A 26,820-nucleotide genomic window follows, 5' to 3' on the forward strand; every position below is an offset into this window, starting at 1 on the left:
ATTTATTTATGCACACAAGAACTGGGATGTAGACCAGAGTTGGGGAGTGAGAGGATTCACCAGACACAGAGTATGGAGCAGAACAGGCAGATTGTCTGAAATACACTGCTGAGGGGAGCAGCGGGCAAGTCAGGAGAGGTCTGCTGCGCCATGTGGGTATCTCCCTGGCTGGGTATCGAACTCATGCTGCAGTGGCTGCGGCGAGCTTCATAGATTGCGCCTTAACCCGTTGAGCCACCAGGGAGGCCCTCTATGATCTTCTTTTAAAAGGCTGTGGGAGAATGGCGGGCGGGGAACGTTTCTGAAAGCTCACGCTTGTCCATTCCAATCTCCATTCCATTTCTACTTTCAAAAACGAACGCATTTAAGTTTGACCCTCTAGGGCTCCCATCCTTTTCCTCAGCACGCAGGCGCGGAAGCCAGGTGCCCTTTCCTTTCGGCCTTTACAATTGATCATGGCGGCTCGCGGCATGGGGCTGTTGACCCGCCTGCCCCTGTGTCCTCAGCTAGGCCACGTCCAGCGGCCTAGTCACAGGTTTCTTTGCTCCCCGGGAACTGCGGCCGCAGACGTCAGTAGAGAAGAGCAGGGGATCGTGGAGACAGGTGATGGCGCCGTGCCCTCGGTTTGCTCGGTAGCCTCAGTCCACCGCGGGCGAGGGAAGGGGAAAGAGACTGGGATCGCGGGCCAAGGAGTGGCCTGTGGATACGGCCCTGCAACCTTTGCAATAGGGTGAGGCTGTGTGCCGTCCTCCTTTGCTCTCACTAGGGCATCCAGGGGCGCCGCTGTTGCTAAGTGCTGGTGGTGGTGGTGGCTTGGGGTGTGGGGTGTGTCTGGCGTTTCTTTGGGGCGCTGTTGAGGTGCCCAATCATGAAGTTGTAGTGGTACACATTAGTTCAGCGTTTATATAAGTATTTGATTTTGATGTGTACAAGTTGTCGATGGAGGAGGCCTGATGGAGTGAAGCCTTGATGAGTAACCAGGATTCCCGCCTCCCAAGCAGGGTGCTGTGCCTGTGAAATTTACGGCCGTCTGCTTTATTCTTTTTGCCTTTTCTAGCAAAACCAACCTGGTAACAGATATGCATCAATTGCTACAGGCTCTTGTCTCACACCCTTTCTGAGTTTATATGCTTTGTGTATTGAGAAATCCGTTATCGAACCTTTCTTGTAACCTAAAAGCTTCCTAGTGTGTATGTTATTTACAGTTTTTGAAAACAGTCCAGCCAGAAGTGTATCGTTATGTCCATTTTGCTGATGTAGAAAGAGATTCAAAGAACTAAACTTGTGCGTGGTGACGGAACAGCTAATGTTGACCCCCAGGCAAGTTTGTTAAACAAAATGTGTTGATTTTTACCCTTTCTTGCTGTTAGTGTTAAGAGATGAAAGTATTTCTGGAAATAGTTCTAAAGGAGGCTAAACAAGTAAAATATTTCCCCCTGAAATAAATGATAAAAGTGCTTTCCTCATCACACTGCCTAAGTTTTCATTTTTGATATCATACACATATTAATAGGGAGTGAGAAATGTCACTAAATATGACATTTCTTCAAATACTGTTTGGATTGTTGTAGTATAAGTTGCCTCTGTTTAAAAAAAAAAATCTCAAATAACCCTGACAATTTGAGTAATTTTGACAGTATTTTCATATGCTCTTTGAAGACTAAAACGCTAAAACAATTAAGAAAGGAATTATTTTAACTTCCTTTTATAGAAACAGGCTAATCAAAGTGATTAGTTCAAATTTCCCTAGCTATTCAATAGCAAAGATCAGAATAAAACCTTTTGATTCCAAGGTTATACAATTCATTTACTACTGTTTGTGTCTTAGGAAATGTTTCATTTGTTATCATTAGGGTAAGATTACTGACTAAATAGTCAGAAACTACTGTGTGGCATAACAAGCAACAAAATCCTTGCTTGAATTTCTTTTCTATTTTTAAAGAGAGAAGGTAAGTATACCTGTGTGCTCTTAAAAGCATATACTTTTATAGTTGAAAGGAACTGGGGAAATATCCATGTTTTTCCTTAGTATGAGAACTCATTGCCAAAACATACCTTGTAACATTTTCTAGAAATAGACTTTTTCATAAATCAGCCTATTCCATTTTTGGCCTTACTCTAATGGTTGGAAAATGTTTATAATGAGCAAAAATGTACTATTTTTTTTTTATATTGGTCTTTTGACATAGCTTTCATGTGAGTAATGGAAAGAGCTCTGACTTAACAATATGTAGTGTTTATTCTGGGTGCTTCTAGATACAGGTGATAGAAACTAACTCATATGGAAGGTATACCCACCCATATAAACAAACTTCAGAAGGAGATAGAGCTGCTTGAGAGTCAAGTAGATGGATGTGCTCATTGGAAGATATTTTCTTCAGCTTTTATTTGGTGGCTCATTATCTCAGATTCTTCTGGATAGGGATGTTGATATGGGGCAACATAACTACCATCATCTTTTTGTTCACATGCTTGTAGTCTTCTCTAGAGGGAAGAATAAAATCTTTTACCCAGGTTTGAAAAACTCTAATAAATATCTTTTGCTTGATCACATGAAAGAGAAGTTATCCAAAATTGTCTGATATCCCTTTCTATTTAATGGAGCTTAAGTATGGTGCCTTGGATAAGTACCTGTGTTGACAGCCCCAGAACAACCACTTTGAGTGATTTCTTTACCAAGTGTGTGTTGGTTCCAGAACAAGGGGGAACAGATGTCAGGCAGACAAACAACACTTAAGGTTTACATTTGGCTACCCAGCTTATTACTAGATGTCTGACTTAGTGCAATTTTTTTTTTTTTGTTCAATCAGTAATGATACCGGCCCTATCTCAAAAGGTTATTGTGTGATTCAGAAGAGAGTATATTTGTGAAGGTACTTGGAAAACTGTAAAGTGTTGCACAATGGAAGATTCTCTATTGTTTTTGAAGACTGAGTTATATTAGTGTTTTCCCAGGCTGTAAATCCCTACTTTATCTAAATTCTAAATGTAGGATAGCATTTAGTCTTAATTTTTATATTAGTGTATGCATACCATGAGTTACATTCTTTCATATTTATTGAAGTAATAACAAATGTGGAAGAAATTCTTCTGTGAAGAGTCAGAAGTCTCCACAGACCTGAGCAAAATTGAAAGGATGAATGGTGTTCTGTCAGACAGAAAAATGAAAACATTGAAAGTGCCTAGTTTATGTGATAGTATTGTGTGTACAGAGAATCATAAGTGAACCGTGAGGAAGGAGGAAATTGTAAAAGTTGACATTGAAGAAGATGGGACAAGGTGCCAATAACCATATTCATGCTGTGTAGTTTAGACTTGATTTTGAAGTAGTAAGGATGCTACTAAAGGTTTCAGGCAGGGAAGCCATTAAGTCCTTAATAGAAATATTAAATTAGAAATATTTTATAAAGATCACTTTGTTACCAATGTGGAGAGTGACTTGAGGAGGGTGACACTAGAGTGAATGAGAACTATTTAGGAATCAGACCATTGTGATACAGGCCTGAAGTAAGAGATTGAGGTTGAAAAATTGGTATCTGGAATGGAGATGAAGATAGGTGGTTAAGAGATGTGTTTTTAATATCAAGTAGGAAAGATACTCAGTGTTTCATCAGTTGTTGAATATGTGGAATAGGTCAGAGCCAAGTGTTCTCTTGTATGCCATTTGACTTGTTGATGTAAATGAATAGTGATTAGTGTAATTAACCCACATTTCTCTGTCCTATTCATTAGAATGTCTTGAAGTTTGCAAAAACTAAAGTACAGTGTGCTTGCTGTGTTTTCTTTTTCTTTTCTTTTTTTTTAAAGATTTATTTATTTATACAAGAACCAGGGTACAGGCCAGATGCTTAGGAGGGTGAGAGAATTCACCAGAGACAGAGCAGGGAAAAGAACAGGCAGACTGACAAAATACACTGCTGAGGGGAGCAGCAGGCAAGACAGGAGAGGTCTGCTGCGCCATGTGGGATTCTCGCTGGCGCTGGGATCGAACCCGCACTGCAGAGGCTGCAGACAGCTTCAGTGCAGCACTCAACCGCCTGTGCCACCAGGGAGGCCCCTGCTGTGTTTTCTTTATCCATCAATTTTATAACTTTTTGGAAAAAAAAAAAAAGAATTTAATCTCTTTGAAATTTGTTGAGGTTTTGTTATCAGACATGGTGGTTTATAATTTCTAGGATCTACCATCCCAGACTTCTAGAGGAAGCACTTTAAGCCACTCAGCTAGAACTTAAATATGTTGGAGGGAAAAAAAAGGTTGCTAAATTCAGTGTTTGGCTTTGAACTTGAATCCTTTTTTTACACTATACTTATTTCACTTGTTGATTTTTTTTTTTTTGTGGCCAGTGGATTATTAATATTTCATTTTTGACTATCACAGTCCTTGTCGTAATTTCTTGTGATTGTAAAACTACGACCGTGAAATAGTTTTTAAATGCAGGAAAAATACCTTCTATTTCTTTAGTAAAATTATCGTGAGCTCTTTATGAGCAACAACTAGGTTTTAAATTCTTTGATTTCCCTGTGACACAGAACACACGATAATTGGTAGTTCATTCTTAGTTGTTTGAGCCAGATTATGACCCTTGACAAAAGGAAACCATAGCTTACATTAGTACATTAAACTTGTAAATTCACCTCATTACATTCAGGAATGTAATAATTTCTTTTGGACTTTGGAGTGTTACAATTTACACATATTTTGTGTATGTGTATAAAATAAGTGATTTACTTTCCTGGTTTTGCTTTTCAAATATTGTTGCACTCTTTTCAGGACTGTTCAGTGAATGTTTTAAATCAGACAGACGTGGAGAAATTTTTATGATAGTCGCAGGAGAATGTTAAAATGAAAATTGAGAATTGTATAGCTTCATCTTTAATAAGGAAGAGAAGAAAAGGCGGAATTAAGCTGAAGTTGATTTTCATCAGCTATAAAATCTTTACATACCTTACCAAAATAGGGTTTACATTTTGTGTGTGTGGGTGTTGAAAATATTTTTGTCTCATTCATAGGCTCTGAAGACAGGACCCCCTCAAGGAGATTCTCTGAGGTTCAAAAACAAAGACAAGAACAAGCACAGAGGACTGTTTTAATTCATTGCCCAAATAAAATCAGTGAAAAGAAGTTCCTCAAATATTTATCCCAACATGGAACTGTTAATAATCATTTCTTCTATGAAAGTTTTGTAAGTATTTGAAAAAGCAATCTAATTTCACACTTTTGAAGAATAGAGGTCCCATGAGTTATTTTTTCCTCTGTTGCTTTTGGTTAGATTCTCTCTTGATAGCCTACATTTTTCTTGTCATTTCTTTAACAAAGTTTTTTTTTTTTTAATATGAGAATAAAAATCCTTACAGGAGTATTACAGAATTAGAAGCAATTTATAATTGAATGATTCCATTATTTGAATACTGCAAATAGTTCGGTTATCTTAAAGAGAAAGGCCAATGAGAGGGAATCTTTGTTTTGCCTTTAATTTTCTTTTTTTGGGATTCTTTGGAGCTTTTCTTGACTGATATCACATTATAGTATTTAACATTTTAATCTGCTTTTAATAATTAAAACCAATTTATGTTAAAGCACATCATTTGTAAATTTAAAAATTGATAATGATAATTGCTTTGAAATAGGTACTAAAATACTATGATAAGTATGGCACTTTGAAATATGTTCTTTTTCTTATGTTTTTGGCATAGGGTCTTTATGCTGTTGTAGAATTTTGTCAAAAGGAAAGTGTAGCTTCACTGCAGAATGTAGCTCGTACTCCAAGCATGGGCACAGAGGCCACAATTCCATTCAGATCACGTTTCTTCAATTTAAAGTTGAAGAATTCACCACACCAGACTGATGAACAGTCAAGTATACAATGCAGTAATCAGTCTCCTCCTTCAAGCAAGAAGCTTTTTGAATTACTTTGTTGTGCAGAAAGTGTAAGTTTATAGGTATACTTTTCTCATCTTTCAAAAATGTGTGTATGTATATATGACATTATTCTATATATTATGAAAACCTCAAACCACTGAATATGTTGGGTGAAAATGAAAGTAATCCTACCCTAATTACTTGCCCCCATACCCCATTTGTACACCTCAGAGGTAATTATATCTTCTGCTTTGAGAGGGGGTTGGCTTTGGACTATTCAGGTTTTCTTTCTGTTGTCAACAGAATGACATGCAATTGATCATGGCATTCTGTAAATTTTAAAATAATCTTGTTTTAAAATTTGCCTCTGCTCAATATTGTTTATATTTGTTTTAATTTTTCTTACTCAGATTTGTCAAAGATTTTTAACTAATTTGGTGGTCCTTTCAAAGAATTAGTTCAAGGTTTTATTTATCACAATGCTATTTTTTTGGTTTGATTTTTGTAATTGTTTAAACTTTGCTTCTAATGTTACATATCTTAAAATTTTTTCTTGAGTTGAATGGTTCAATTATTATCAATATTGTTTACCAATAAGGAGTATTGTTTTTAAATCATTTGAGGGTAGGATTTTTATTTTAAATACTCCAGTACACAGTTTCAAAATGTGATCATTTAAATACCAGTCTTGTAGTGAATATATAGGATTGTTATTCTAAGGAACTGAGGGAACTTTGGTCTTCAGTACTTGAAACATTGCTTTTTTCTGCTGTTTTTTGCCTTTAATACTGGTTCTACCCTCCTCTCAACTTAGTTTGAAATGCCTAGCTTTGTGCTTGTTTTTCACCATCTCTTCTATAGTATTTTACTATTTTCATTCCCTAAAACAATGCTTTGAAATCATTGCTTAAGAAAACTAATCATTTCAGTTCTAGTCAACTCTATTTTGCTAGTATCATCATTCCTCCGTGTCTTTTTTTTTTATAATTTTTTTTTCTTTTTTTAGATTTATTTATTTATTTATACAAGCACTGGGTACAGTCAGAAGCGCGGGAGGGTGAGAGAATTCACCAGAGCCAGAGCGGGGAGCAGAGCAGGCAGAGGGACCGAAGCACACTGCTGAGGGGAGCAGCGGGTGGCGGGAGAGGTCTGTGCGCCATGTGGGACCCTCCTCCGGTGGCCGGGGAGCAGCCGGGGATTGAACCGGCGCTGCAGAGGCTGCGGGCAGCTTCGCAACCCAGCGCTCAACCGCTGTGCCTCCGGGGAGGCCCATTCCCCAGTGTTTTTTAAAGGGCATTAAAAAAAAATATACTTCTAAGACTGAAGGGGAAAAAATAAATCTTTTGACGGAGGTTGCCAAAGCCATCATATCTCTAGAAGTAAGATAATTATGTTATATGACCTGTACATTTCCTGTATTTTGTGATTTTTGTTTTGGTCAGCTAGATAGATGATCAGCTGAGCACTCTTTTGAAGGAATTCCAGCTAACAGAGGAGAACACCAGGCTTCGATACCTCACCTGTTCTCTTATTGAAGATTTAGCAGCTGCGTATTTTCCAGACTGTGCAATCAAACCCTTTGGCTCTTCAGTGAATAGTTTTGGGAAATTAGGATGTGATTTGGATATGTTTTTGGATCTAGAAGAACCTGGAAAATTAAATACTCCCAAGGTAAATTATATTTCTTTATATCACTAAAGTTACCAGAAAAGTAAAGGACATCTTTGGTCTTAAGAAAATGATAGTTGTCGATTCCTAAATTTGGCAAACATTGTGAAAAGTCTATTTGAGATTGGTTATTTAGAATTGTGAAGTCTTTCTTTGTGTTGGCCTATCAAATGATCATTTTTTGATTTGTGAATATTCTTTATGTACAAAGTAAAATGGTTGATCTTTTCAAGATTTCAGAAGATTTTTGGTTAGGTCAGGGTTATTCAATTGTTTTATTCAAATTATTTATCTTAACTAATTTTTTAATCGGCATGTTCTAGTTACTGAAATATTTAAAAATCTAAATGATTTTGCTGATTTCTTCTTGAAATTCTTCTGATTTTTGTTTTAGTATTTAAAGGTTGTGTTTGCTATACATAGGTATATAGATAAATACTTGTTAACTCTCATTTGGGCTTTTCATTTGTCATTAAATTATGTTCTTCATCTGTAAATGCTTTTCCTTAATGTTTTCTAAAAGATGACCACTTGCTGTATTTAATCCTTCCTTTTACTTCTTGGCACTTTGTTGGTCTCTCTTAATACTCCGCCTTGATTTACAAATTCTCTGTGTGCTTGTTCAGCAGTGTGAGTTGAGGGCAGTTGAGAAAAATGTGGTCATCTCTGATGTGTTCTGTAATACCACATAGAATATCCTGCGTACCAGATGACTTCCTAAGTTATTTACTAACTAAAGCAATGAATTTTCGTGATATTTTTAATGTCTGAAAGATACTTCTATATGAAATATATCTCCTGATTTACTGCAAATATCATTTTAACACAAAATCCTAAGCTAAGATCTGCCTTTGGTCTTTCATTTAGTTTTTTTTTTTCTAATAGAGTTCTTTACTGTAGAGGATTTAGGTAACAGTAGTAAAACTTGGTGACTGACTCATAAGTCCTATTTTCAGTTATCTAAATTATCGGTTGATTTCTATTTTATCTTTATTAGAGGGCAAGGTTCTTACCTTCTGTGTTGTCTCTGTTTGCTACTGGCTTAACACTAGAATAATTAGGAAGAATATGCAATAATATTTTAAAAAATTTACCTGAAACTAGTGCAATAGGAATAGCAACACTAATAAATGTCGATTTGGCTATCTACGAAGAATTGTTACTTATTTGATAAAGAGAAGTAAATTTTGAGAGTCTTACTTTTGCTCATCATAGATAGTGTTTTTCATCATCTGCTGCTTCCATAATTACAGGGTCTTATTTCTGTATAGAATGTGTTTATCTAATTATCTCATGTGGTTCCTGCACTGTATGTCAGCCAGATTGTGCTAGATGATGCTTTGATAATAAATAAGTCCCAGATTTCAATGGCTTAACATAGTTTATCTCTTGCCGAAGCCGTATGTTCAGGGTGGTCAGCAGAGACACTGTAGATACTATATCTTTCAAACACCCAGGCTAACCAAGGCTTCATTTCCACTTGTGCTTCTGCTATCACGGAGGCACTGGAAAGACAGAGTGAAGAATTGAATGCCAGTTCCTTAGCCTTCTGCCTAGGAATGACTCCTAAAGCCTTTGCTCACATTTCACTGGTCAGAGCAAGTGACATGTAAATGTGTATGTGTTTGTATTTTAAAAACTTATGTAAATGTGTATGTGTTTGTATTTTAAAATAGAGGGACTAGGAAACCAAAAGTTATAAAGGTATTGTAACAAAGATGCTAAGCCAGATTTGGAAATTTTAGTGTTTTTAAGGAAATCCGTTATTATTCCCTTTAAAATAAAATTATCCATTTTTATTCCTTTTAATGTAAAATATTCTGTCTAGATGACAGAAATCAGTAGGCAAAAACATGTTTATTTATTTGGGGCATTGTTTGTATGCATGTCATATTTGTATATTTTTATTTATCCTGATTATAAATCTGCTTATACAGTCAATCTTCTATTGATGTGTACTATTTTTGTTTCTGTACTCCGTATTACGACTACTGTGGGTTTATAGCGTTTATTACAGTATATTAGGGAAGAGCAGATGTGTGTTCCATAAATTTATAGATGCAGTGGTTTTACATATACTGCTAATTTATGATACATATTGTGGCATATGCTTTAATTATAAAAAGTCAAAGATTTTTATAAGTTAGCATTTTATATTCTGGAGGAAAAAAAGACAAGGACTTTTCAGTCTGTTTTTACCTGTGATTGAAAAAAGAATTTTTATTTTCTGGTGTTTTGTTTTTGCCAGAAATTATTTAGAGCATTCTTTTAGAAATGTTTAAGAAATTCTTTGCTATGTAAAACTTCTATTTACTTGTAAAACTTACGTTTTTATTATTCAGACCTCAGGAAATTTTCTGATGGAATTTCAAGTGAAAAATGTTCCTTCGGACAGAATTGCAACCCAGAAGATCTTGTCTGTGATAGGAGAATGCCTTGACCACTTTGGCCCTGGTTGCGTGGGTGTACAAAAAATATTAAATGCTCGGTGTCCACTTGTGAGGTTCTCACACCAAGCCTCTGGATTTCAGTGTGATTTGACGACTAATAATAGGTATGGTCTCTTAAATTTATCATGTTAAATGTGAATATTATAGGATATTGACATAGTTTGTCTTGTACATATACAATGGCTTTGGCTTTTAAGACATGCTTAAAAATACCTTTTTAACAATTTGAACACTTGGATTAAAAAATAGGAACTATCTTTTGTTTTATTATGCCTGTTGGGTTTTTGATCTTCCTAAATAAAATGATAGGATTTTATGTTGAAATGTTAATCTTCCTAACTAATATCATCTTCTAAGAAGAACTGTATTTTTTTTGTTCTTCCTTATATAGCCTGATAACAATGAAAATACCTATTTATGGTATAAGTCTTATGAGTATAAAGGGTAAGGGCCTCCCCAGTGGCGCAGCGGTTAAGCGCTGGGTTGTGAAGCTGCAGCGCTGTTTCGATCCCCGGCTGCTCCCCGGCCACCGGAGGAGGGTCCCACATGGCACGCAGACCTCTCCTGCCGCCCGCTGCTCCCCTCAGCAGTGTACTTCGGTCCTTCTGATTGCTCTGCTTCCCGCTCTGGCTCTGGTGAATTCTCTCACCCTCCCGCGCCTCTGACTGTACCCAGTGCTTGTATAAACAAATAAACAAACAAACAAACAAACAAATAAATCTTTTTAAAAAAGGGTAAAAATAACAAGTTCTTTCATAACTCTGGTACTTTTCTTTGGTTCGCAAGAAAATTCTCAAGAGGAAATGTTTTCCAGTTGAGTTTATTTCTTAACTAGTAATCTTGTGTGCATTTGATTTCACCTTATTATCTGTTAGATAACTATTAAGTAAAAATAGATTGATCCAGAAATCCAGTTTAGAGCAGTTTTGATTAAATTCATGTGTTCATTAACAAGTCAGTTCTAAGTATTGCTGAATTTCTTTCGTTGTATTAAAATAAATGAAAACATGTAAATGCTTTATCGTTAAATATATTTTCTATTTAGTATGCAAAATAGGACACAGTAACTTTTTCTCAATATTTCAATTTGGCTTTGGGGCAGGTTTTTGCTTCTAAAATTCATTTTCTTATATTGCTGTACATTGTTAATTTTTTACATCTTATATCATTGTTAATTTTGGACCGTATTTGATTTCTCTCCTCAGCTTTAGTCCCCGTAATTCTCCCAACACCACAGCACCCATGATCCATCATCATAGTCCCTTGTGCTCTTTCCCCCATGTCTGACCCCCTTCTCTTGCCCTCCCTTGCTGTATGCCTCAGATCTAAGTCAGCTTGCCAGTTTTGTTGGGACAGATTTTTAAAAAATGTGTTTTAACTCGCTTTATATTTTTAAACTCTTGTAGTGTTTCTGTATATCAGCTGCCTTACACAATTTGGGTACCATGTGTTTCTAATTTATCATTTCTTGTATTCTTTTTAAATTCAAGAAGTGAATGCCATGGTGGGACTATATAGACATTTGAAGATGATACTGTTAGATGACTTTGTGCCCTCTATTGGTTCTTTTAGAAATTACAAAACTTTTGATCAATAGGAATTTAATTTAAAATTTTTTTGGATTACTAATTCTTTGCATTACACCATTATGACTAGAAAATATATTAAAAATAAACTCTAAAGTTTGATTTCTTTTTTTTTTTTTTTTTTTTAATAAACTTTTTTTTTTTTTAAGATTTATTTTTTATTTATGTATACATACAAGCACTGGGTACAGTCAGAAGAGTGGGAGGGTGAGAGAATTCACCGAGCCAGAGCAGGGAGCAGAGCAGGCAGAAGGACCGAAGTACACTGCTGAGGGGAGCAGCGGGCGGCAGGAGAGGTCTGCGCGCCATGTGGGACCCTCCTCCGGTGGCCGGGGAGCAGCCGGGGATCGAACCGGAGCTGCGGAGGCCGCTGGCAGCTTTGCAACCCAGCGCTCAACCGCTGCGCCACCAGGGAGGCCCATAAAGTTTGATTTCTTAATAGGTGCTTGCTCTTCATGGATTTTGGTTTTTATAACTATTAGGCTTAAGTAATTTTGACTGAATTTTAAGACAGTTTATACTGTCTTGATAAAATGAAATGTTTTCCTCTATTCTTAGGCTAATTAACTTCTCCATCAGGACTAGAAAGCCAAGGTTAGAAATTCTGATATAAAGCCTCCTTTTTATAAATGCATCTATATTTTTATTGATGTTAGAGAACCTTTTTTTTTAGTGATTTTGTATAAGTTTTGATTCATAACCTTTTAAAACATCATTGTTAACATTTTTAAAGGATGGTAATGGAAGTATTTAATAGTTAAGCATTCACATTACATTTTATATTATAAATAAGTAGTATTGGTTTTCTGAATATGTTCAGATCTATTAAGATATTTAGATATGTTTCCAGATATGTGCTTTATTCTACTCCTGGATCATAATTCAGAGGTTTGAAAACTTTTTTTTCTTTTTTGAAGGATTGCCTTGAAAAGTTCGGAACTCCTATATATATACGGTGCCCTGGACTCACGAGTGAGAGCCTTGGTGTTCAGTATTCGATGCTGGGCTCGAGCACATTCCTTAACAAGCAGTATTCCTGGAGCTTGGATTACAAATTTCTCCCTTACAATGATGGTCATTTTTTTTCTCCAGAGGAGATCACCCCCTATTCTTCCAACACTAGACTACCTAAAAACCCTAGCAGGTAAGAATAGAAGCAACCTCTCTATTTTCTCTTCCTTATGTTTTGAATCAACATAATTACTATGTGTTGTCAAAATCATGTGTGTTTGTGTAATATTCATCATTTGTCTTCTGTATTTTTAAAGCCCTGTGAATCTAAAATTTAAGTGCTTCTAATTTTTAAATGCCCACCAGGGGTCATGACAGCAGATTTGAGAAGCTGAGGTCTTTAGAATTCCTTCAGTCCTGTCATGTTTGTGTCAGTTTGCAAGCTTGTTAGCAACTGTCAGACAAACTGAAATCTCTCCCCTAGTTAACCAAACCTAAGATGATCTTTTTCAAAATTCCAGTTATAATTTTTGATTGACTCACAACTTCAGATATGGTTTTTCAGTTCTCATTCTATTTCCAGATTTGTATTAGAGATGGTAAAAATCGTTTCATGAAGTTTAAATAACCTAGATGTGTTTTTCAGTTAAAAGTTATAAGTGATCTTAGAATTGTTTTCAAATTAGCCTGCAATTTAATTATATTGAAATTTTGATAGACTACTCAAGATACTACAGTGTTATAGTTATAATTTCTAAATGGAAGATAATTAAAGGGTATGTCAAAATGTATATGTAATATTCTTTTATCTTTTCAGTCTTCTATATAATACTGCCAGATAATTCTTTTAAAGGCATATCCTCAAATTTTTCCTGTTTAAAAAACACTGAAAGATTTAATTTCCAATAATAAAATTTCAAGCTGTTTATTTTTGCTTGCTGTTTAAGACCTTTATTTAGTCATACTTAGTTTTCTAGCACCTTCTCCCAGTAGTCATCCTCTTGTCTTCCCAAATTTCAGCCAATACTATGATTGTTCTCATAACTTTTCATCTTAGTTTCTTTGTTTACACTTTTTTCTGCCTGGAGTGTGCCTTCTCTTCTGTAAGCTCTATCTTGTATGCCAACTTCTTTTATTATCTAAATTAGAAGTCATCTCTTCCTTCCTGTTAAAAAAATCCTCCCCTGGTAAGCTTTTTGAGAGAAAAATCATGGACGGTTTGGAGTTTAGAAGCTAAGAAAGAATAAAGCTATAAAAAGGAGGAAGAACTGAGGCAAACTTATTGTAGAGGCTTGAGTACCCCTAACATTTGAATTGTTCAAATTAAGTTCTCATCTAACAGTGATGCCACTCATGCCAAAGTCAGATCCTTGGTGTTCCTGGCCTACTCTCCTTGCCTCCACTTGCTTCCCCCTAACCCATTTTAACTAACATAGGGATTTTCCAAAATTCATGTCTTTTGAATTCATCCTTCATTAGCTTCCTACTATTTTTACAATTTCTGCCCTTTTTTAAAATTAAATGGATATTTGTTCCCATTTATGAGACAAAAAATTAAGTCTGGTGAAATAGCTGTTCTACTTTCCCATTAGGAATGTGGATTATGTCTAAAATAAAGAATATGTAATAAGTACCATCCATGGTAATTTTTTTATAATTTTTATTTTAATTTTGCGGTTATAATTTTGTTCTCCATATGTACACACATTCCAGTTACCCTCCACCAAAACACCCATGCCAATATCCCCCTGCCTCCCTCATCCTGTTCCCTCAGGTAATCATTAACTTCTTTGACTTAGTCCAAGATTTATTCCTGCTATATTTTGCCTGTATATGTTTTTGGTTATTTTATACGTCTACTGGTGAGTGAAATCATCTAATACCTATTTTTCATTTTCTGACTTGTTTTATTTAACATAATCACTGCAAAGTTGATCCATTTTGTTGCAAAGCCAATACTTAATCTTTTTTACATAGTTTTATAATGTTCCATTGGGTATATATTCTATAATTTCTTTTTATGTTCACTTATTGAAGGGCATTTAGGTTAGTTCTATGACTTGATAATTATGGACAGTGCTGCTGTCTGCATATTAATAGATAAATATTTTTTAAAGATTTATTTATTATAGCTAAATTTTTAAAGATTTATTTATTATTTATGGATAGAAGAACTGGGGTACAGGCCAGAAGTGTGGGAGGTGAGGGAGGGGGTGAGAGGATTCACCAGAGACAGTGTGGGGAACAGAACAGGCAGATCTACAGAAATACACTGCTAAGGGGAGCAGCATGTGAAATAGGAGCAGTCTGCTGCACCATGTGGGTTAGCTCCTTGGCCAGGGATTGAACTCAGGCCATTGCCATGGTAGTGCTGAGTCTTAACCCCTATGCCACCTGGGCGGCCCCCTCGTTAAGTCTTTTCATATTAAAGGTTTCTTGTTTTTAGATAAGTACCTAATAGAGGTATTGCTGGATCATAAGGAATTTCCTTTTTTATTTTTTAAAGAAATCATATTTTTCAAAGAGGCTGCACTAACTTGCATTGCCTCTTGCAGTCAATGAGAGTTTCTTTTTCACCACATCCCCACTAACACTTGTTGATTCCATTATTTTTTATTCTCACAGGGATGAGAATCATTGTGAGCTCATTGTGGTTTGATTTGCATTTCCCATATAATAAGTAATGAACCATTTTTCATCTGACTGTCTTCTTTAGAAAAATATTTAGGTCCTTTGCCCATTTTATGATTGATTTTTTTTGTTGTTGTTCTTGGGGTATATGAGAACTTGTACATTTTGGAGATTACCCCTTGTCAGATGTGTGATGTGCAAATATTTTCTGTACCACAGAGTGAACGGATCGCCAGACGCCAACCACCACTAGGGCACAGCAATCTTTTCTTCCTTTTAGATATAGAATTCAAGCTTTCCGTGATGAAAAATTATCAGAAATAAAATTAACAGTCAAACGATTGAAAGAGGGCCTCCCCTGGTGGCGCAGTGGTTGAGTGCTGGGCTGCAAAGCTGCCCGCAGCCTCTGCAGCACCAGTTTGATCCCAGGCTGATGGCGAGGGTCCCACATGACATGCAGACCTCTCCTGCTGTGCCCGCTGCTCCCCTCAGCAGTGTATTTCATCTGCCTGTTCTGCTCCTTGCTCTGTCTCTGGTGGATTCTCTCATCCTCCGGCGCTTCTGACTGTATCCAGTGCTTGTATAAATAAATAAATAAATCTTTAAAAAGAAAAAAAGGTTGAAAGAGAATCCTTAAAAAAGAAATAATGATTGAAGGATATTAAAAGATTAATAGTGGAAATAAATTCTGGAGAAAGCTATGGAAGCAAAATAGATCAAATGGGATATCAAATCAGTGACCTTGAGGATGATAATGCACAATGAATTTAGGTAGAAGAAGAAAGATATGAAGAGAAACAAAATGTAGAAACACTTTTGAGAATTATCTAACTCCATAAGGAAGGGCAATATAAAAATAATGAAAGAAGGAGAAGAGAGAGCGAAGTGAGCAGAGAACTCATTTAAATAAATAATAGAGGGGAACTTCCCAAACCTGGAGAAGGAATTAAATATGGAAATAATAATCAAAACAGTATGGTAGTGGGACAAGAAACAGATTACACAGAAGAACAGAATAGAATGGTATTGGGTAGTTTTCCTCCTTTTTCAATTTTCCTTGAAGAGTTTGAGTAGGATAGGTAGTAGGTACTCTTTGAAGTTTTAGTAGAATTCACTGCAGAAAACATCTGGTCCTGGGCTTTTGTTTATAGGGAGACTTATTACTCTCCTTCAGCACTTGTAATTGAGCTGTTTAAGCTGTCTGAGCCCAATTTAGTCATTTCAGTCCATTTATTTTTGGGGTGATAATTGATACATACTGTTTTACATATATTGATAATACATGTTGTTATATTTTTCTGTTTCTTTTTCCATTCTCTCTGTTCTTTCTGGATGCTTTCCCTAGTGATTCTGTTACTTTCTTTTTTTTTTCATTGGTGGGCTTCAATTCTGGATTTTTTAATTTTTCAAACTCTGTTACTTATGCTTCCTAATTTTTTAAATTTATTTTTTACATCACTGTTCATTTTTAAACAATATTTGCTCCCCCCACCTCCAGTGTAGTCCCCATAAAATTTCCTTCACCAATGCACCTGTGCACCATCACCACAGTCCCCTGTGCTCCTCCCTCTGATCCCTCTCCCTCCTCCTCCCCTGTCTCTGATTTATAATTGTCTGTTTTTCTTTTGTTGTGTTTTGTATTGTTATTATTTTTTTACACTTATGTCTTATTTGGTTCCCCTATATTCCTCCTGTAAGTGAAACCATCCAATATTTTTCTTTTTCCTCTGACTTATTTCACTGAGCATAATTCCTTCTAGCTCCATCCATGTTGCTGCGAATGGCATGAGTTTATCTTTTTTGATTGCTGAGTAATATTCCTCTGTGTGTGTGTGTGTGTGTGTGTGTGTGTGTGTGTGTGTGTGTGTGTGTGTGGCACACACACATATATACACATATACCACATCTTGATCCAGTCAACTATTTTCAGGCATTTGGGTTAAACCTGGAAACAACCCATATACTTCCTAAGTTTAATCTGTGGCCCCATACTAATGTACATGGCTCAAAATAAAAACAGTGAAAATAATTTTGAATATTCTGATTAATCAGCTGACTGACTTGAGTGTTACTATACAATCATTTGTACAATCATTTTCTTCTAGTCTCATTTGATAATACATATAAAGGCTATTGATTTATATATTTTCAGAGAAAATTATTCATTTGTTGCTTGTTTCTTTATTAGTTAAAGGTAGTATGAATTCCTGGAATACCATCCAGCTCAACTAGGAGTTTGTAAACTATTTTATGAACCTAGAATTAGTTCTGAACATTTTAGCATTATACTTGGGGCTCTTTGTGATTTTCCTTTTGTTTCTCTTACTTTCATTCTGTCCTGTATGCAGATGAGGAGCTTTAACACTCTTAACTCCTTGATGGTCCTCACATTCTTGTGCCTTTGCCTGAAACCACCACCTTCTTCCTCCCTCTTTTCACACGAAACACTTCTTTTTTTTTTTTTTTTTTTAATTTTCTAGAGGCATGTCTCATTTATTTATTTATTTATTATTTGTTTGTTTGTTTGGTTTATACATGCACTGGGTACAGTCAGAAGCGCGGGAGGGCGAGAGAATTCACCAGAGCCAGAGCGGGGAGCAGAGCAGGCAGAAGGACCGAAGTACACTGCTGAGGGGAGCAGCGGGTGGCAGGAGAGGTCTGCGCGCCATGTGGGACCCTCCTCTGGTGGCCGGGGAGCAGCCGAGGATCGAACCGGCACCGCAGAGGCCGAGGGCAGCTTCGCAACCCAGCGCTCAACCGCTGCGCCACCGGGGAGGAAACACTTCTTAATAAGAAGCTGGGGAAAAAAGAAAACCACCCCAGTTGAACATCTCATTTGTTAGATCTTCCTTTGCTGTTAGATCTTTCTTGAGCTCTTCTGGGGCAGGCTCTGATTCGTCTTTGCATCTTTCATTCCTAGCATAGTATTAGGTCCATAGTTCAGTTAGTGGATTTCAGCTGGACATTTTAAACTTGTAAGCTGAGCTTGATGGTGACTTTCATGTTTAGATTACTTTTGAATTTTTGTTGCATTGCATTTTATTATAATCTCTACTACTTTCCTGAAAGTACTTTTCCCTGAAAGAACATAAAGTCTCTTATTTTCTTAGGCTTTCCGGTTTCTTTTTTGGCTTTTGTTATCTTTTGTGCTTAGTGCTTTTTTTTTTTTTTTTAAGATTTATTTATTTATTTATACAAGTACTGGGTACAGTCAGAAGCGCGGGAGGATGAGAGAATTCACCAGAGGCAGAGCAGGGAGACCAGATGGAATTTACTGAAATACACTGCTAAGGGAAGCAGCCGGTGAGACAAGAGAGGTCTGCTGCACCACTGTATGTGGGTTAGCTCCCTAGTGGGGGATCAGACTCAGGCCATAGCAGTGACAGGGCTGAGACAGGGCCACCAGAGAGGCCACCAGAGAGGGCCCGGGGAGAGGGGTGCGGATAATAATGAATAGGGCAATGCCTTTTGTAGTCCCAGACTTGGGGAGTAGATAGCATGCATGTGCTCGAAATGCAGTCAGATAAGTGCTGATGGACCGCCAACTTGAGCTAAGAGTGCGTTCAGGATGAGATGACCTTTGATTAGATTTTTGAAAAGTGGTGATTTGCCTGCATGTTGTACAGTGGAAGGTAGACTAGGCAAGGGATTTCATGGTGGGTATATCATTGTCAATAATTAGGGAAATGATTAACTCTAAAGCTAGAAATACTATTAAAATACTTATACAGAATATGGGTCCATTTGTTGTAGTGAATTACCTGTGGTTTTTTTGAAAACTCTTAGAGCGTACATTTTTGCGTTTTGAATGAATTGTTGAAAATAAATGCATTAAAGGAGGGGGTAGGAATGGAAATGGAGATATAAATCAAATATTATTCATCAGAAGTAGTACAAAGATTTGAATTGGTGAAAGATGGGAACTATCTGCATTTTCATTTATAACTAAAAAAACTTAGTACTTCAAAAGATAAATTATGAATCATTTGTTGTAGACAATTCTGGTATGCTAAAGTAAATGTAATATCAATTCTTTTTAAAATTTTTTTATTTATATATTTTTAAAAATTTATTTATGCATGCAAGAATGGGGTTGCAGGCCAGAGATGTGGGGGGGGGGGTTGAAAGGATTCACCAGAGACAGAGTGAGGAATAGAACAGGCAGAATGATTGAAATACACTGCTGAGGGGAGCAGCAGATGAGACAGGAGAGGTCTGCTGCGCCATGTGGGTTGCTTCCTGGGCAGGAATTGAACCTGTGCTGCAATGGCTGTGGTTAGCTTCATAGGTTGTGTCTTAACCCCTTGCGCCACCAGGAGGGCCCCAATATCAATTCTTTTTTTAACGTCGTTTTTAATGCTGTTAACTGCAAGTATATATAATATTAATAATGGGGCACATTGATCTAATAACTGATTTATCTAATTATAGATTTTTTGAAGTAGGGAATATGTTTGAAATATAATGTGAGATATTTTTCATTTATGTTTAAGATGCAGAAGATAAATGTATAATAGAAGGCCACAACTGTACATTTACTTGTGACTTGAATAGAATTAAACCTTCCAGAAACACAGAAACACTAGGTAGGTGGTTTTTTTCATTGTTCCCTTTTTGGGTAGAAATAGACTTTATTCTTAACTTTCCTTGTTTTATTTTCTTACAGAATTACTACTAAAAGAATTTTTTGAGTATTTTGGAAATTTTGCTTTCAATAAAAATTCCATAAATATTAGACAGGTAAGTAGTATTTTAGTATTTGGTTATTAGGTATGTGGTCTTCTACTGTATTAATATTTAATTTGTTTAGTTTTAAAACCACTAACATGCTATTGCATTTCACTCCTGCAATAATAGATAGTAATAAGGAAATTGATCGCTAATGGAACTATATAACTTGACTAGGGATGTCATCTAGGTACATGGAAGAACAAAAGTCAGCTCTTTTAACATCTAATACTGTATCTTTCAAAATGTGGACTATAATCTGAAAAGTTTCCTGAAAGGCACAATTTTACATATAGATCTTCTTAAATTGGATTTGTGTTCCTGTGGGGAAAATTGAATACATAGTCCCAAAGATAAATTTTAGTAATTCCCTCAATTTGAGCCCTTAGGATTTGTATAGGCAGGTGAATTAGTGATTTTTTTCATCTGAGTAGATGGAGTGCTAGGCACTTTTTTCTTAGAAAAAAGTCAAAAACAAAATTTGTTTACAAGCGGGGTGAGGGCGGTGGGATGCTTGAGATAGTTCTCGTTTGGAATAACTCTTTCTAGAATTTGGATGCATAGTTTCAACCCTTATATAATTAGCTTCATAAACTACACACAGATATTCTTTTTGTTGTATTTTAAAGTCTCCTTTATTTTATTCATTCCTAACTTTTATCCTATTCATGGAGCTTTTCTTTTAAAAATAAAAGGCTTAGGGGGAAGGGACATAGAACTCTGGAATGCATCTAGAAGAAAAAGATCACCAAACATGGGAAGTTTATCCTCTTTGTACTCTTAACCCATGGGGCTCAGAGATGACAGACAGACAGGACCCATGCTGGGTCGTGGCATGAGAGAAATTGGGGGGTAAATGGGTGCTGCTCACATTGGAGAATCCTGACCTTTGATTTTAAAATATTTAAGTAATATTTGTGATAGCATTTGAAAGAGGAAATGATTATATAGGCCAATGGATCTCAGCTGTTCATATGAAGTCATTAACCTTTTGTATCTATGAGATGTTGTCTTACCTGGCAGAACCTTAAGTTGGATCTTTAGTAATATAGTAAGAAACTTTTAATGTTTTAAGGTGAGAGATAAATAATCCTTTGTTCCTTCCCTTCCTGATTTTATACTTAGAAAGCATTAATTACTGTTTTTCATTGAAGAATTCTTTTTGTTTCTATTTCCACTGTAATATGTTTTTAGCAAATCTCAAAAATAAGTGTATCTTTGTCTTATTTTCTTCCATTTTTCTTTTTCATTTTTTTCTTTCCCAGACCTATCTTATTAGATAAGTTAGGTTATTTAAAAAGTGTTTTTATTGACTGACATGCTTAGAGATAGCTCTCAGCAGTGAAATCATCATCCATAGCTCATAAACCTATTTGATATTTCTTTGAAGAATACTCAAACAACTGCAGTGGTAAAAAAGTCAATCAGAAGCTCATACAAAAACGTAACATGCATATACACCCAGCCCTTTTAGGAATGAAATTGTTTACTCTGTAAAATTGATGCTGGTATGTTTTTGCTATTTTATTAAATCAAAGTGATCTTACATCTTAACCCTTCATCTATTTTTACTTTTTTTTTCTTGTAATAATCTATAGGGAAAGGAACAAAACAAGCCTGAATCTTCTCCTCTGCACATTCAGAATCCTTTTGAAACTTCTCTTAATATCAGCAAAAATGTAAGTCAAAGCCAGCTGCAGAAATTTGTAGATTTGGCCAGAGAAAGTGCCTGGATTTTACATCAGGAAGATAAAGATCGTCCTTCCCCATCAAGCAATCAGCCCTGGGGTCTGGCAGCCTTGCTACTACCTTCTATAGCAAATAATATGTCTTTTGCTAAGAAGAAAAAGAAGAAGCCTGCAAGTGAAAGAATTAAAAACTTGTTGGAATCCATAAAAGGTAGTAAAAGTATAGAAAATTCCACACACCCTCATGGGAAAAGAACAGTTAATACTCAAGCTTAATGAGGCTGCTTCTTTGCTTTAACTGTTTTTATCCTACTAAGAAGAACTGTTCTGAAACTTTGATATATCTCAATTTTCATCGGATTTCACTTTTCACAATCTTATCAGTGGACCTCTTTACCTGGTTCGGAGTTATGGGATATTTTTGGTCTCATCAGTGTTATAACCAATGGTAGCTTATTAAAATGGCCTCTGCAAAAAACAAGTAAAAGAAGATTGGAATATACTTTAAATAGATAAACTATCTAGAGTGAACTGTAAAAATCAGTTTTAGAATCAAACCATTATGATATACACATCAGTCCCTGAGTGGAAATCATTTTAAAAGATTTCTGTACATAACCAGGCAACGAATACAATAAAACTTGCAAATTTGGTAGTGTTCTTTAATATGTATTTTTATATACTTCAAAGAAAGTACTCGTTCACATATTAATTAAAACAGCTTGTTCCTGATTTCCAAAAATGTTTATGTTTTGAGACACTTCAGTCACTACTTCTAGGTTTTGTAAGCTAGAAATATAAAAATATTAGTACATTGTATTTTTAAGTATTTAGTTACATTTTTATTTTCAAAAATAAAACCCTATTTCTACTAAAATCCAATATTCCCAATCTTCTCTCATCTCTTTTGGTAATTCTCTTTTCCTGATAGGAAATAGATATTGAGATATGATTTCCTTTACGTTCCCTGTGGAGTCACTTTCAGTTTAAGGAGCAAATAGCATAGTGCTTGAAAATGCAGACATAAGCCAGACTGTCTTCATGGTAAGTCATTCAGTCTCTCTGGCCCTGGTTGTTTCAGCTCTGAAATGGGGATGATAATAGTGTCTACTTCAACATGTTGTTGTACAGTTAAGTGAAGTGTATGGGAAAGTGCTAGTTCAAGAGTCTGGCACAGGGTACATATAGCCCATTGGTATAATTCCTGGAATTATTACACATATTTAGGGAATTAAAGAATTGACCAAACACATTTTAGGACCAAACACATTTCTTCTTAAAGAAGATCCCCCTTTAGAAAAAAAAGAGTTCTAGAATGACTTTTCTTCTGCTGTGATTTACCACTTACTACTTCTTCCATTTGCTCTAGGACTATTGTCAGGTGAAAGCAGAATCAGATTATTGTAAGTCATTTCATATTTCTGGAAATTCTTTGGCCTTAAAAGTGTGGCTGTGTTTAATTCCTTACAGCTTACTGGTGGTATAGTAAGGAAAGGCACGTTTGCATGTATAACTTAAACCAATATAGTGACCATCTGCAGATAAGACAACCAAGCAACCAAGCAGGAGCAGCTTGTCCAGGTAGCAGCTCTCCAGAGTTTGACATTCCATTGGCTGATAGCTGTCTGTGTCTCAACTTAGTCTTTCAGGAAACAGAGGAGTAGAACCATCAAAATGTTACAGACAGGAAAAACCATTTCTGGCTAAGGTAATCAGAAAAGGCTTTGTGGAATATGATAGGGTAGGCATTGAAGTGATAGTGGGTAGACAGACGGGCACAGGCAGTGTCATTCAGGGGAAAGAGCACAGTGGAAATAGCTTGTTTGGATAACTTGCAAGTTATCCAGATTGGCTGAGATTTTGTGTTTTACTCTGATACGCAGCAGAGTCAAGGTTGAGTGAAACTGGAAAGGACTGCCAGTGACAAGAAAATTAAATATATTTTCAGTAGTAAACCATTGAAAGTTTTTGTAAAAGTGAATTCATAAAAATTGAAAACAGTGCTTTTGGGTAATTTATCTATCAAGAACAAACTAGTTTTGGATCACTACTCTTTTATTTTTTAACAAATTTTGAGTACTATAGGTCCTGGCATTAAGCTAGTTTAAATTTGGCTATGAAATTTTCCACAAAGTTTCAGAAACTGACTTTCATATACCTCAGTTTTTGTTCTCAATATTTAACAAGGAAGAAAGGTCAGTAATCTCTACGAAATATCTTGTCATGACAGATAGTTTCATGTAAAGTCTTCATAATGAGAAATTCTTTGCAATTTATACTTGGAAAGGAATGAAAAACATGATGAGAAATCACTTTTCACCTTGGTATGATGTTGGAAAATTTATTTTAAATACTTAAAAGACTTATTTTGGTTTCCACTCTGAGTTCAATTGCTTGTGGACACATATTCCAAAGAATATAAACATTATAACATTCCTCTGGAATTCCCATGGAGCAACTCCCAGAAAATGTCTATTGTAGATAGCACCTTTAATCTAATTCTGTGATACAGAATATATAAAATCACAAATTATTTAAAAATGCACTATTCGTATTTTAAAGTGTGAATCCTGGTATTCTCTGTATGTGTGTGTGTGTCCACCCATTTTTTTAAGCACTTTGTGGAGTCAAAGCTAGATTAAGGACATACGTTTTCTGAACTATTTTTATTTTTTTAAAAGACTTATTTATGCGTACAAGAACTGGGGTATAGGCCAGAAGTGCGGGGGATGAGAGGATTCACCAGAGACAGAATGGGGAACAGAATAGGTGGATTGACTGAAATACACTGCTGAGGGGAGCAGCAGGCGAGACAGGAGAGGTCTGCTGCGCCATGTGAGTCACCTGCCTGGGCAGCCAGGGATTAAACTTGTGTGGGGCTGTAGTGGCTACATTGGGTATGGATAGCTTCATAGTGCTGGGACTTAACCCCTTGCGCTACCAGGGAGGCCCTCAAACTTTTTACATCAATACATTACCATTTTGTTAAATAAAGATTTATTTATTTATGCATACAGGAGCTGGGGTACAGGCCAGAGATGCAGGGGATGAGAGGATTCACCAGAAACAGAGTGAGGAACAGAACAGGCAGACTGAGTGAAATACACTGCTAAGGGGAGCAGCGGGTGAGTCAGGAGATCTTCTGCGCCATGTGGGTTGCTCCCTGGCTGGCCGGGCATTGAACTTGTGCTGCAGAGGCTTCGGATTGCTTCATAGTGTGGTGCTTAACCCCTTGCGCCACCAGGGAGGCCCCATTACCGTTCTTTTTTTCACAGAAAGATGCAAACTTTTAGAATGTGGTATGACTTTTTTTTTTAAAGATTTATTTTATGCATAAAAGAGCTGGGTTACAGGCCAGAGGTGTGGGAGGGGACAGGTGAGAGGATTCACCAGAGACAGTGTGGGGGAATAGAACAGGCAGATTGACTAAGTACATTGCTGAGGGGAGCAGTGGGTGAGTCAGGAGAGGTCTGCTGTGCCATGTGGGTTGCTCCCTGGCTGCAGGGGGCTTGAACTCGTGCTGCAGAGGCTGTGAACAGCTTCATAGTTTGCGTCTTAACCCCTTGTGCCATCAGGAAGGCCCCATGGTATGATATGTTAATGAGTATCAGAAAGCTGTATATAACGTGGAGCAGTGAATTGTTGCAATATGAAGAATACATAATATGATAAAATACCACATTTGGAATGGGCCGTGTCTAAATTAATAACGATAAATTACAGGTTGTTATTTTTTTCTAGGTTTATTTCGAAGCATGACACAATGAACTTTTCTATAATGGATGTTGTCTAATAAAATGGAGCAAATTAACAAAAAGATTACAGATTAGGTTTGTTTCATATTCTGTGCCACCACAGATCCTTTAACTTGCTAAACTTGTTATGTACAATGAAATGAAAGTCTTACATTTTGGAAACTTTCCCTATACAGAGTTATGAGTACATAGGTTGCATTAATGCAAACTCGTAATTAGAATTTTAATTTCTCTTTGCTAAGTTTACACATGGGCTGATAGTGCTGTGAAATAGCATATTGCCAATTTCAGAACTCAAAAACTGTCTCAAATGATAGTAAAAAATGGGTTATGAAGCTGTTTGATGTCTTATTAAAGATTGAAACTCAAAACCTGATTTTTTTACTCTAATAGTAGTAGTAGTAGTCTATAAATACACAAATCGACACAATGCCCCAGGTGCATCTTGGTTTTTTTTTTTTTTTTAAAGATTTATTTATTTATGTATACTAGAGCTGGGGTACAGGCCAGAGATGCGGGGGATGAGAGGATTCACCAGAGACAGAGTGGGGAACAGAACAGGCAGACTGACCGAAGTACACCACTGAGGGGAACAGCGGGCGAGTCAGGAGAGGTCTGCTAGCCATGTGGGTTGCTCCTTGGCCAACTGGGGATGGAACTCGTGCTACAGAGGCCACGGATTGCTTTATAGTGCGGTGCTTAACCCCTTTGGCCACCAGGGAGGCTCCTGCATCTTGTTTTTTTTCTTTAACAAGTTCGTTTTGGTGATTTAGAAAAGCATTTTGTTAATGATTTATGTGATAATATCCCTTTTCCCCTCCAATTTAATAATAATGAACTCTACAAGTCTATATTAGGCAAAACAAAGATACATTATAGCTGTTTAAATGGCCAATAAACAGTAAAAGTGGCCAAGCTAACCAATAATTCTATGAATCTGTTTAGAGAATTTTGAATATAGACAAAAGTAAACTGAAGTATAATGAACTTACATAAATTTCAATGCCTGTTTCAACAATTAACTCATGACAAATTATGTTTACAGCCCCGTCTAGTTATCCCCTTCTCTATTCAGCAACTTCCAGTCATTCTGCCACTTCATCTGTAAATGCAGTATATCATTATCTTCAAAAGATAAGGAGTTTTTTCCTAACACCAACCTCTATCAAACCTAAATGGAACTGACAGTTCTTTGATACTCCATCCAGTTAGTATTCAAGTTTGTCCTGTTGTTTCAAGGATGTCACAATTGTTTTTTCTCAAGCGCATTTGCTTGAATCATGCTCCAGTTGTCCTAATATTTGTGATTGGTCTGTTTCTGAAGTCTCTTGAATCTTTGTTTCTACTTCTTCCTCTCTGCCCACTTTGGATTTTATTGAAGATACTGTGTTGTCTGTCTTATGGAGTTAGCCCACAACATGGATTGTGCTGATTCTGTCAGCACATGTGACTGTGCATTGGAGTCATTCAGCAACACTTAATGACTCTTTCTGTTTTCCATGA

The 26,820-nt window shown here is 36.3% G+C and overlaps 1 protein-coding gene across 1 annotated transcript; it reads left to right on the forward strand.

Annotated features, from left to right (window-relative positions):
- Positions 1-455: 455 nt before the first annotated feature.
- Positions 456-21,838, forward strand: MTPAP (mitochondrial poly(A) polymerase; the record flags this gene model as incomplete). The annotated part of the gene is made up of 9 exons (XM_084254239.1): positions 456-603; positions 5,011-5,183; positions 5,695-5,928; positions 7,307-7,531; positions 9,871-10,082; positions 12,482-12,708; positions 19,640-19,732; positions 19,813-19,886; positions 21,473-21,838. 9 exons carry the CDS (start codon positions 456-458, stop codon positions 21,836-21,838), a joined length of 1,752 nt encoding a protein of 583 aa, XP_084110365.1.
- Between the last annotated feature and the right edge of the window lie 4,982 nt (positions 21,839-26,820).

Source organism: Talpa europaea (assembly GCF_964194135.1).
Source record: "Talpa europaea genome assembly, chromosome: 14".
Classification (NCBI taxonomy): Eukaryota; Metazoa; Chordata; class Mammalia; order Eulipotyphla; family Talpidae; genus Talpa; species Talpa europaea.